Source organism: Mandrillus leucophaeus, unplaced genomic scaffold (assembly GCF_000951045.1).
Source record: "Mandrillus leucophaeus isolate KB7577 unplaced genomic scaffold, Mleu.le_1.0 Scaffold59, whole genome shotgun sequence".
NCBI lineage: Eukaryota > Metazoa > Chordata > Mammalia > Primates > Cercopithecidae > Mandrillus > Mandrillus leucophaeus.
The window spans coordinates 6,082,771-6,094,892 of NW_012106363.1; the positions used below are offsets into that span (position 1 = coordinate 6,082,771).

At 47.0% G+C, this 12,122-nt stretch overlaps 1 protein-coding gene and 1 long non-coding RNA gene across 4 annotated transcripts in view; one reads left to right on the forward strand and one right to left on the reverse strand.

Moving 5' to 3' along the window:
* LOC105553322 overlaps nt 1-12,122 on the forward strand; it is a 57,741-nt gene that overhangs the window by 28,067 nt on the left and 17,552 nt on the right. For both annotated transcript variants that reach the window (XR_001008137.1, XR_001008136.1), the window contains exon 2: nt 7,419-7,536. This is a non-coding gene — a long non-coding RNA (uncharacterized LOC105553322). The remainder of the gene's footprint in view (nt 1-7,418; nt 7,537-12,122) is intronic.
* Nucleotides 1-12,122, reverse strand: part of SP2 (Sp2 transcription factor) — a 40,265-nt gene that overhangs the window by 8,371 nt on the left and 19,772 nt on the right. For both annotated transcript variants that reach the window (XM_011999362.1, XM_011999363.1), the window contains exons 2-6: nt 10,512-10,588; nt 8,770-9,744; nt 3,169-3,481; nt 1,319-1,493; nt 872-1,065 (exon numbers count right to left, since the gene is read on the reverse strand). In XM_011999362.1, coding sequence (XP_011854752.1) covers nt 872-1,065; nt 1,319-1,493; nt 3,169-3,481; nt 8,770-9,744; nt 10,512-10,588 — 1,734 coding nt within the window. The remainder of the gene's footprint in view (nt 1-871; nt 1,066-1,318; nt 1,494-3,168; nt 3,482-8,769; nt 9,745-10,511; nt 10,589-12,122) is intronic.

Here is a 12,122-nt window from a genome sequence, read left to right on the forward strand (position 1 = left end):
AATTGCTTGAGCCCAGGAGTTCAAGACTGCAGTGAGCCAAGATTGTGCCACTGCACTCCAGCCTGGGTGACAGAGTGAGACCCTGTCTCAAAAAAAAAAAAAAAAGAAAAAAAGCTGTGGCAGGGCCTGGGTTTGAACCTGGCTGCACCAGTCACTAGCTGTGTGACTGGGCCACTTCTCCATGCCTCAGTAAAATAGGCATCAACAGGCTGGCGCAATGGCTCATGTGTGTATTCCTAGCACTTTGGGAAGCCAAGGTGGGTGGATCACCTGAGGTCAGGGGTTCGAGACCAGCCTGGACAACATCGTGAAACCCCGTCTCTACTGAAAATACAAAAATTAGCTGGGCATGGTGGTGGATGCCTGTAGTCCCAGCTACTTGAGAAGCTGAGGCAGGAGAATTGCTTGAACCTGGGGGGCGGAGGCTGCAGTGAGCCAAGATCGTATCACTTCACTCTAGCCTGGGCAAAAGAATGAAACTCCATCTCAAAAAAAAAAAAAGGCATAAACATAAACAAAGTATCCTCCCATAAAGTCCTTACCAGGATCAACTGAGGTAATCAGTGAAGTGCTTAGTACTGTGCCTGGCACACCATGTCAGTGTTTGTTAAATAACTATGCTGACATGGCAAAAGTCATCAGGTTGTGTCATGCAACGACAACTATTCCTTTCCCATTACTTGGAGAAACAACAGTGATAATGGAATGGCTTGAAAATAATTTCCTATGTCATCCCTGGACAGTCTGTAGCTCTTGCTCAGTGTGGCAGTTCCAGGAGTGTCAATGTTGCTAAAGCCGGTAGAGTGGGGGTGGAGGGACAGGCAGGAAGTTGACCTGTGTGGTTGGAGGGTCCCGAAGGCAGGGGGCTGACCTGTGTGGGTGCGAGCGTGCCGCTGGAGCTCGTCACTCCGTGTGAACCTCTTCCCACAGAAGAACCAGTTGCAGACAAAGGGCCGCTCGCCAGTGTGCAGGCGCACGTGGGCACGCAGCAAGGACGTCTTACGGAACGTCTTGCCACAGTCGGGGATGTGGCACACGTGCTTCTTCTTGCCCTGCTCTCCAGACCTGAGAATTGGGGTGAGGGTAGAGTGGACGGAATAGGAAGAGGAGAGAAAAAAGGTAGAGGATGGGGCAGGAACAGGATGCAGTGAGGATGTAGGGTCAGGTCAGAGAGCACAAGGAGGCAAGGGGCAAAGTGGCACAGAGCTGCCAGCTCCTCCCTGCCTGATCTGTGCCAGCTGCAGCTCTGGACAACTGTTCAGGAGGAGCTTGGGGAACACAGGCCAGCCTTGTGGCTTGGCCCCTCTCCTTGAATTACCTCTTCTCCCCATCCTTGCAGTTGGGACATGTGCAGGCCATGCGGCGCCGCTTCTCCCCAGGCTGGGTCTCTCCGGCCAGGGCTTGTTCCATTTGCAGCTGGATCTGGGTGGGGCTCAGCCCACTGATGGTCAGGTTGTTCCCAGAAACATTCTGCACTGTCAGCTGCTGCTGCCCTGTGGGGACAAAGAGGGCAGAGTTCAGGGCGAGGAAGCCTGAAACCTCGAGTCAACCCTTCTGCCCTTCTGCGCATGACAAAGATGACAATCATAGCAGCTATTTTTGAGAGCCTGCTATACGGTGGATACCGTTTTAGGGACCTTGTATGTATTCACTCATTTAATCTTCATGACCCTATAGAATAGGTACTATCAGCACTTTACAGATGAAGAAACTGAGGCTCAATAACATAGCAAGATCACACAGCTAGTAAGTGGTAGAACACAGATCTGAACCCAGGAAGCCCATTTCAAAGTCAGTGCCCTGAACCACTGTGCTATGTAGGCAGAATCTGCTTCAAAATATTGCCCACATGATTTCAGTTGGGAAGGGACTTGTCTTAAGACATTTCTTCCTGAATCTCCTCCAACCTTAGGCCCTTGTGAGATACCAACTCTGCTTTTAGGAAAGTCTCCAGGAATTTCTGTTAAAAAGACAGAGGTCACAGGCTAGGTACAGTGGCTCATACCTGTAATCTCAGCACTCTGGCAGGCAGGACAATTGCTTGGGCCCAGGAGTTCAAGACCAGCCTGGGCAACATAGGGAGACCCCCACCTGTACAAAAAACTAAAAAATTGGCTGGGCATGGTGCTACATGCCTGTATTCCCAGCTACTCAGGAAGCAGAAGTAGGAGGACTGCTTGAGCCCAGGAGGCTGAGGCTGCACTGAGCCATGATCTTGCCACTGCACTTCAGCAAGGATGATACAGCGAGGCCTTGAGGCCATGTCTTTAAAAAAAAAACCACACACACACACACATACACACACACACACAAAAGAGGACACAGTTCTATGGGCTTTGGGAAAAATCAGATGCTCTAGGATGCCCTATCCTCTTGGGGGTCACCTCAAGAGGGAAAAGCAAATGTGTTAAAGTGCTAAAAATTCATTAAGGATGGGCTGGGTATGGTGGCTCACGCCTGTAATCCCAGCACTTGGGGTGGCTGAGGTGGATGGATCACAAGGTCAAGAGTTCAAGACCAGCCTGGCCAAGACGGTGAAACCCCGCCTCTACTAAGAATACAAAAATTAGTGGGGCATGGTGGTGGGCGCCTATAATCCCAGCTACTCGGGAGGCTGAGGCACAGATCGCGCCACTGCACTCCAGCCTGGGCAACGGAGCGAGACTCCGTCTCAAAAAAAAAAAAAAAAAAAAATCATTAAGGATGAAGAGAAATTCAGAGAGCTCCCCCTACATAAGGAGCCATTTTTGCTAGGTTGCTCCAATTTTTCCTCTGGTTATTTGCAAGGCTGGTTTCACAGCATAAATCTCACCACTGAACTGAAGTGCAGCACAAACTGTTCCGACTGCCAGGGCCTCCCTTTTCTTCCAACCTTAACTCAAAGCTTTCTCCTCCAAGAAGCCGTTTTTGCGTTTGGATGTTAGTTGGAAAGTTTTCCGAGTACATCTGTCTTCTCTGTTTTCAGCTGTCAGATGGGGACATGTGCCTTAAACTATCTCTGAGTGCTATCGTAAGGACTAGGTGAGAAGCTGCAGGTGGGCGTACCCTTAAGCTATGATGGACAGCATCCTCACTATTGTTACTGGAAATCCCGGGGCCAGCCCATAGTTTCCACCTGCTAGGAGCAGGTACCACTGCCAACACCCTGGCCACAGGGGCCATCCTCACCGCCTGTGTTGGTGATAGTGACAGGCACGCCCTGGACCTGGACACCATTGATGTTGATGGTCTGCATTGCCTGGGCAGCTGCCGCCAACTGGGCTGCATTCAGGCTGATGATGCTCCCGGCGGGGGCAATCTTTGGCAGGGGACGCTCTTTTCGGAGAATTGCAGCTGAGTGCTTTTTGCTGGTCCCACTCAGATGGGGAGCACGGGATGCAGGGCTGCTACAGGTGGTGTTAGAGGTGGCTGCAGCTGTTGCTGGGGGGCTGTCCTGGACAAGGACTGTCTGCACCTCACCGGAAGGCGTGCGGATGTAGACCTGGGAGGGGCCAGAGGAAAAAAAGTCAGTGACCGGAAAAGACTGGGTTCCTGGGGCTTTCAAATGTCCCTGCCCAAGTGAGAACTGGGGGTGCCTGACAGCTAAAAGTCTCTTCAATTCACCCAAACCTACATTTATACACAGCTAATGCTCAACAAAGGGCTGCTGGCATCCTATACTATGCTGGCGAATGTTGACTATTGATTTGAAATCAAACGTTGAATTTACTTAGCATGGAAAAAGATAATTGCCAAGAATCAGAATTGGAGATTTAGAAGGCAGTGCACTGTGAATGACCATCAACCAAATGACACAGGTTCACTTTAGTTTTTAAGAGCCACATATTACAGCCCACGAATTCCAGGTTATAGTGAGCTATGATCCCTCTACTGCACTTGGGTGACAGAGCAAGATGCTGTCTCAAAAAAAAAAAGTTTCTGGTCTTTGTAATCAGAAGAAGAAGAAGAAAAAAGAGCTACATATTAATGAAAAACAACTTTTCTCCAATTCAGATTGGAGAAAAATAAAATATGCTCATTGTTGGTGAGAGAGCAGAAAACAGGCACTTACTCGTATATTAGGCGTGGAAGTATGATGTGGGCTAACCTTGCTGCAAGGAAATTTGGGAATATGTATCAAAAACCTTAAAAATATGCATGTTAGAGGCTGAGTGGGACAAGGAGGGCATTTGTAGCGGGGAGGAGGGTGTCCGTGGTGGGTAGGGAATGGCGGTGGCAGGCTAAGGAGGGTGTCCCTATGGGAAAGCTAATGACTGTGGGAGACTGGCTGCATACCCAGGACCTATCCAGAAAGGAAGTATGTTAAGGATAATAGGAGTGAGGGCTCTCACTGTCACAGAAGGGAGTTATGGAAAGGGAGAAGGCTAGACGGAAGGCTGTGGTGCTAGATGGGAATTAGAGACATTGGTGGAAACTCATGGGTTTCAATATATACAGACAAAGAAATACAGATTCAAATGTGTGTATATGTGTATGTGTATATATTTGTGTGTGTCCTTATATAAGTATATCTACATCTATCCATGTAGGCATTGCTTCGTTACGTCTGTTTATATATACTTCCTAGCTGTGTCCGTTGAGAAGGGCTAGGACCAGCCATGCCCAGTAGCAATGAGCTTACCTAGCACCCAGGCCTTAGCTTGTAACTCACATGCTCCACTTAAAGGAACCCAGGCTCCTTGGAGAAATAGCTGATTCCAGGGTTGGGGCAGGAAAGGTACAAGAAAAGCTTGGAACACTTGTACTAGAAAGTAAAGGAATGCTTACAGAATGGTGGGGACTTGAAAAGATACAAGCCAGCTTAAAGGGGAACCCACTGGCCAAATCTAGGTCAATGAAAACATCGAAATAATCTTTACGGATTATAACCCAGTGAATAAAACAGGAATCTGGCCAGGTGCGGTAGCTCATGCCTATATTCCCAGCACTGTGGGAGGCAGAGGCAGGCAGATCACTTGAGGTCAGTGGTTTGATACCAGCCTGGTCAACTTGGTGAAACCCTGTCTCTACTGAAAATGCAAAAAAAAAAAAATTAGGTGGGAGTGATGGCGCACGCCTGTAATTCCAGCTACTGGGGAGGCTGAGGCAAGAGAAGTGCTTGAACCCGGGAGGTGGAGGTTGCAGTGAGTTGAGATTGTGCCACTGCACTCCAGCCTGGGTGACAGAGTGAGACTCCATCTCAAAACACAAAAAAAGCAGCAATCTGTGAGTCCATAATGACGTAAATAAATAAATGAGGAGGAAGAGGATGACAGAATTAAAAGAGGCTATCGCATCCTTCAATGAGAGAAACCAGGAATCTGAGAAGAAATGGTTGACCCTAAGGCTGAGGTTGGGAAAATGTAAGGAATGAAGTTCAGAGACATGCTACAACAGGATGAACCTTGAAACATTATGCTAAGTGAAAGAAGCCAGTCACCAGACACGTGCTACAACATGGATGAACCTTGAAAACATTACAAATAGACTAGTAGTTGCCAGGGGCTGCAGGGAGGAGGAAATAAATGGGGAGTGATGGCTAAAGGGAGTTTCTTTTTGGGGTGATGAAAATGTTCTAAAATTATATAGAGGTAATGGCTGCACAACTCTGTGAATATACTAAAAATCACTGAATTGTATACTTTAAAAGGGTGAGTTTCATAGTATGTGAATGTCTCAATAAAGCTGATTTTATTTAAAAAAAAAAAAAAAGAATGAGAGCCTGTTAAAGGGATATAAGAGCCAACCTGAAGGCCGGGTGTGGTGGCTCGCGCCTGTAATCCCAGCACTTTGGGAGGCCAAGGCGGATGGATCACGAGGTCAGGAGTTCAAGACCAGCCTGGCTAAGATGGTAAAATCCCGTCTCTATTAAAAAAATACAAAAATTGGCCGGGTGTGGTGGCTCACGTCTGTAATCCCAGCACTTTGTGAGGCTGAGGTGGGCGGATCACGAAGTCACCATCCTGGCTAACATGGTGAAACCGTGTCTCTACTAAAAATACAAAAAATCATCTGGGCGTGGTGGCACTCGCCTGTAGTCTCAGCTACTCGAGAGGCTGAAGCAGGAGAATTGCTTGAACCCAGGAGGCAGAAGTTTCAGTGAGCTGAGATGGTGCCACTGCACTCCAGCCTGGATGACAGAGTAAGACTTAAAAAAATAAAATGAAATAAAATAAAAAGAATGAGGAAGTGTTTCAGATCAAAAGAGGCTAAGGAGACAACTAAACGTAATGTGTAATACTGGATCAGATCCTTTTGCCACAAAGGAATTAGTGGGGCAAGTGGTGAAAACAGAGTGGGGTCTTGGAATTAGTAGTGTGTTTCATTGCTAATTTTCTGGGTTTGACAATTGTATTGTGGTAATGTAGAATGTCCTTGTGTGTAGGAATTAAAGCATTCAGAAGTGACAATCATAGTGGCATGGAGGATCATGGTGGCAATTTACACTCAAATGAGTCAAAAGGAAAAAAGTTCTTTGTAAAAAAAAAAATCCTGCTGTGATTTTGATTGGGGTTATTTTTAATTCCTGGATTATTTATGACTGTGCTTCTTCTCACTGAAACACTAATAAACATCTCATCTCTTAAATTTTTTTTTTTTTATAGAGACAGGGTCTCTGTCACCCAGGCTAAAATGCAGTGGAATGATCATAGTTCACTGCAGCCTCAAACCCATGGGTTCAAGTGATCCTCCCACCTCAGCCTCCTGAATAGCTGGGATTACAGATGTGCACCACCACGCCTCACTAATTTTTTAATTTTTTGTAGAGATGGGGTCTTGCTATCTTTCCCAGGCTGGTCTTGAATTCCTGGGTTCAAGCGATCTCTAGCCTCAGCCTCCCAAAGTGCTGGGATTACAGGCATAAACTACCTCACTTGGCCCATTTCTTAGTAAATATGCAAATCTCATTCCCAGTTTTCTGATATGTGCCCCTTTTTCAAATCACTGATATTTTTTGTCTGATTTTGTGTGTATGTGTGCGTATGCATGCATGCATGCGTGTGTGTATTTGCATCTGAAGGTTCAGCAAGCTTTTTTTATAAAGGGCCGGAGAGTAAATATTTTAGGCTTTGTGGGGCATATTGTCTCTGCTACTTAACTCTGCTACTACTGTTGTGCAAGGGCAACACAAATGGACGTGTCTGCACTCCAGTTAAACTTTTTTTACAAAAACAGGTGGCTGGGCTAGATTTGGCTTGAAAGTTGGTCACAGACTGCAAACCTCTAATATAGAATACAAATTTTTTAAAAATGTATGTGTCCTTGACCCACTTTTAGGGATTTATTTAGCTATAAGATTGGAAACAGCTTAGATATATACAGTTAACAAGGTATCAGTTGTATAATAATCCGCATGTTGGGATGATATAAAGCTGTGTAGTCATGAAAAAATAATGCTGTAGCTAAATCTTTCTGCATATGCATCATTATTTCCTTAGGGAAGACCTGGGATTAAGTCCTGTCCCATCAACCTCAAGATATGGAACCTCATGGAAGGGAGGGAGGCAATGCCAAGGATGTGCTCCTGAGCAGGTGCCACAATTCTTCACCTGTCAGGTAGGTCTGATCATGGGAATTCACAGATACTGTGATAAACGACTTATAAAAAAATCACCTGGCAACATAAAATATGCCAGAAGGGTGAATTCCTGTGTGACTTCTGTGTCCACAGTTCAAATTCAAGGGCTGTCTTCTCCACCTGGGAAATGATACAACTTCCCACTCTCAGTCATTCGGTTCTCCCTCTATAGACAACGAGGTCATAAATTCCTCAATGGCAGGAACTTTTTTTTATATTAAAAAATAAAACTCCCCAATTTTAATGGTAGCACCTGCTACACATAAGACACGAGAGTCAAGGTGGAAGATGGAAGAGTGTGGGGTCTGAAGTTACAAATCTCAGCTGACTCCTGGTTCCTGTCATTTGTGCCCTATTTGATCCTGGAAACTTCATAAATGATCTGAGTTCTGGGTTCTCCATCTGCAACATGGGCACAATTACTGGCACTTAGTAGGCATGCACAAAGAATAAAACTTGCCTCATAGAGCCAAAGAGATTCCAGAGTATTAGAGCACATTAATAAATGCCAAAAATAAGAACATTCTTGTTGGATTCAGCATCCCAGTTTGGCAGGAAGCAGTGGCTCAGCCTGGCATGGTGGCATACACCTGCAGTCCTGGCTACTCAGGCTGAGGTGGGAGGATTGCTTGAGCCCAGGAGATTGAGACTGTAATGATCACATCACTGCACTCCAGCCAGGACAACCGAGTAAGACCCTATCTCAAAAAAAAACACCCTAAAACAAACAAACATTCCAGATGAATCTAGCCGAAATATTCCTGCTATAAAGCTAGGCTGCTCTTCCTGTTTTTATCTTGTCATTAATAATGATCAGCATTTTTCTCATTAATTTTCTTACTTTACATAAAATTCTATGGACTGGAATGTTTTCATTCTTGTTAATGTTTTGAGTATGTAATTCTATAATCAAAAATAAGTGTTATTAAAAAGTATGTATCTGTCCCCTTTCCATCCCCTGAAAAAAAACCCATAAAGAAAAAGGGCCAAAATATCCCTATGTTTCATCTAATTTCTAAAGATAAGCAGTACTTGGCCCTATGAACTAAAGAGAGCCCATTGGTCAGGTAGAAACGGCCACTTACTGCCCACCCCAAAAGATACTGACTCTCAAAGGTCAGATTAAGCTGGGAGATGATCAGCATCATCTTCAGAGCAAGCCAAAAAGACGTAACCAGAGGAGGAGGAGGACAGTACAGGGAGTGTGGTACCTGAGTAGGTGTCGGCTCAGCTGCCTGGATCTGAAAGTTCTGGGAGGGCTTCTGGGGGACAGTGGGGAGGGTGGCAGATGCCGCCTGCACCACCCGCAGAGCCTGCTGGGGGATCTGCACCACCTGCTGCTGCTCGGCCTTGGGGGGCACCACCTGGACCTGCTGGACCACAGCTGGCTGGCCCCCCCCAGGGCTCTGAACAATGAGCAGGTTATTTCCTGCTTGGATGATGTTGTCCGCGGTGGTCTCGATCAGCACCGTCTCCACCTGCTCAGCCACAGCCACAGGGGGCTGGGAGGCAGGAAGGCTCTTCTTCCTTGCTTTCTTGTTAGTCTTAGACAGTGGGGTTGGGGGGCTTTCAGTGAGGAGCTGAGTGGGGGCCCCGGTGTCACTGGCGTTCACGAGGTTGTTGACAGGCAGAGTGAGCGTCACATTGCCACCCCCACCTGTCAACTTCACCACATTGGCCCCGCTCTGCACGGGAGTGGTGGTCGTACTTGACTTCTGGATGGGGGCTGGCTTGATGGGGACAGGCTTGTGACTGGACGGTGAGGGGGTGATGATGGCTTGGTTGGTGCCAGGGATGATCTGGATCTGGTTGGTGAGATTGGGCTGTACTTGGATGGTTTGGGAACTGCTTGCCTGAATCTGAGGGACTGCCTGGTACTGGATATTGGCATTTGATCGGGTCCCTTTGTTGATCATGGTGGGATTCTGGATAGCAAACACCAGCTGCCCTCCAGGATAGGAGGCGCTCAGTTGTGACCCCTGAATCTGAAGTATATTTCCTTTGGAGGACAAGATTCCAAAGCTATTCTTGCCGGGGCTGAGAGGGAGAGGGGCAGGTTTGATAGGGACAAGTTTCCGCGGTGTGGGCTGTGGGGGAGCAGGAGGTGTCACAGCAGCTTCAACTGCTGGAGGGCCAATTTTGCTACATGTTGCAGCAAGCAGGGCTAAGGGAGATGGCTGGGAGTCCTGCAAAAAAAACAGCAGAGAAAAGGAATGAGACAGGAAGGCCCGCTGCCCAGCCGCCTCTGTCCATGATCCTCTCTTCTTGGCGGTATTCCACGCCACTCTTCCCCACCTCCGTGGCAGGCATGTTGCCAGCACCCTCCCCTGCTTGGCTGCTGTCTCCCCTTCTCTACTGGTTTCTCCATTAAGTGAGGGAGAAAAGGTGCACAGTGTCTTTCTCAGGAAGGAATCCCTGGCCGCACCCCACAGACAGGGTAAACTAACAATGTGAGCTGACTTCCTACTCCCCACTGGCCTTGTTTCTAAGGACAGTGAAGCATGTTTGGCTCTTAGATGGAGTTTTGTTAGCCCACCCCAGGGACTGAGGGGTCCCTGATTGCTCAACTGAGGAAAGGAGGGAGGAAAAAAGAAATGGAGGGGCAACAGGAGGAATAAATACTTCAGTAAAGGGCTTTTTAGTACTCAGAACATGTAACTTTATAGATTGGGCTACACTTTCGAGACAATGAGAGAGCCTCTGTTTTCCTTTTCCTTTTTTAGTGAGGTCTGGTGGAAGGAACACAGAGTTTAATCCTTGTTTTTCCGGCAGCCCAACTGTGGCACCTTAGGTAAATGGCCATGGTTTCTCAGTAAAGAAAATGTGGCTAACTGAACCTTCCCCAGTCTCATAACCTAGGGTATTTATAGTGAGACAGTGAAGAGAAAGTGTTTTCGGTGAGTCTGTCCAGGATGCTGCAGCCCCAAGCCCTCGGAGCCCAGTGCCTACTCGCCTGTGTGGTGGAGGCAGCAGGCTGCAGGTAGTCACTGGGACTGACAGCAGCAGTGGCAGCCATGCTGGTCTGTGGATCTGTTGGAAGAAAAGAGATGGAGTAATGTATAAGATGCCCAAAAAGAACGCAAGCCCACTTGCCTCAGATTTTCTTTCTTTTCTTTGAGACGGAGTTTTTGCTCTTGTTGTCCAGGCTGGAGCGCAGTGGTGTGATCTCGGCTCATGGCAACCTCCCCCTTCTAGATTCAAGCAATTCTCCTGCTTCAGCCTTCTGAGTAGCTGGGATTACAGGCGCCACCACCATGCCCAGCTAATTTTTGTATTTTCAGTAGAGATGGGGTTTCACGATGTTGTCCAGGCTGGTCTCGAACTCCTGACTTCAGGTGATTCACCTGCCTCGGCTTCCCAAAGTGCTGGGATTACAGGCAGGAACCACCACGCCTAGCCATATTTTCTTTTTGCCTCTATTTGTTGCTGCTTCTCCAAGGGAAGTTAAAGACTTTTCCCCAGACTTCCCCACCCTGGGTTGACAGCCTTACATCTATTTCAGTAGATTACTTTCTCCTCTCCTCAGACTCAGCCATCTGAGGCTGTGAGGACAGCTGGTCCTGCTGTCATTGGACTGCCCCCTCCAGCCACCACAGAGTCTGAGATAACACAAAAATAACCAAGACTATACCAGGACTCTCTTCTGTAACTCAGCTATGCCCTCTCTGATGGGCACTGCTGGCTCTCCATAGCTAAACTGGAACTCCTCTATGGTGGGCAAGGGGAGCTCCCCAGCTAATCCTCTAGCTCAAACTCAAGCCTCCTGTTCACTCCTGCTGTAGACAGATGCCAAAACTGAGAGGGAAGTATCGCTCAGTCAGTTTTTCGGACAAGGAGGACACACCTGCTCCATTCCCAAATCTTGGGTGTTTTATGCTCAGCCTTCACCACAAAGGCTGTTGTCCCCAGGCAGCATATACAGCACATGGGTCAATTCTTTTTTTTTTTTTTTTTGAGGAGGAGTTTCACTCTTGTTGCCCAGGCTGGAGTGCAATGGTGCGATCTTGGCTCACTGTAACCTCCACCTCCCAGGTTCAAGCGATTCTCCTGTCTCAGTCTCCTGAGTAGTTGGGATTACAGGCATATGCCACCATGCCTGGCCAATTTTTGTATTTTTAAGAGAGACAGGGTTTCACCATGTTGGTCAGGCTGTTCTCAAACTCCTGACCTCAGGCGATCCACCTGCCTCGGCCTCCCAAAGTGCTGGGATTACAGGTGTGAACCACTGCGCCCGGCCTCATGGGTCAATTATTTACGTGAATTTACACTTTTTACATAGTACAATAGGCATGGCCCCACAGGCATCAACCAAGACTCGGTAGAGCTAATGACTAACTGGATATAACAAGGAGAATGAAAACAGAGTAAATTCTATTTTTGTTTAAATGTGTATATATTTCTATACATGAATATAACCAAATAGGAAAAAGTCTTAAGCCATTATCTCCTAGTGGTTGAGTTTTGTTTGACTTAAATTTATTTTGCACCTTGTTTTTCTGTACTTTTTCATTTTCCCATGATAAATATATTCTACTGTACTTTTTTTTTTTTTTTTTTTTTTTTT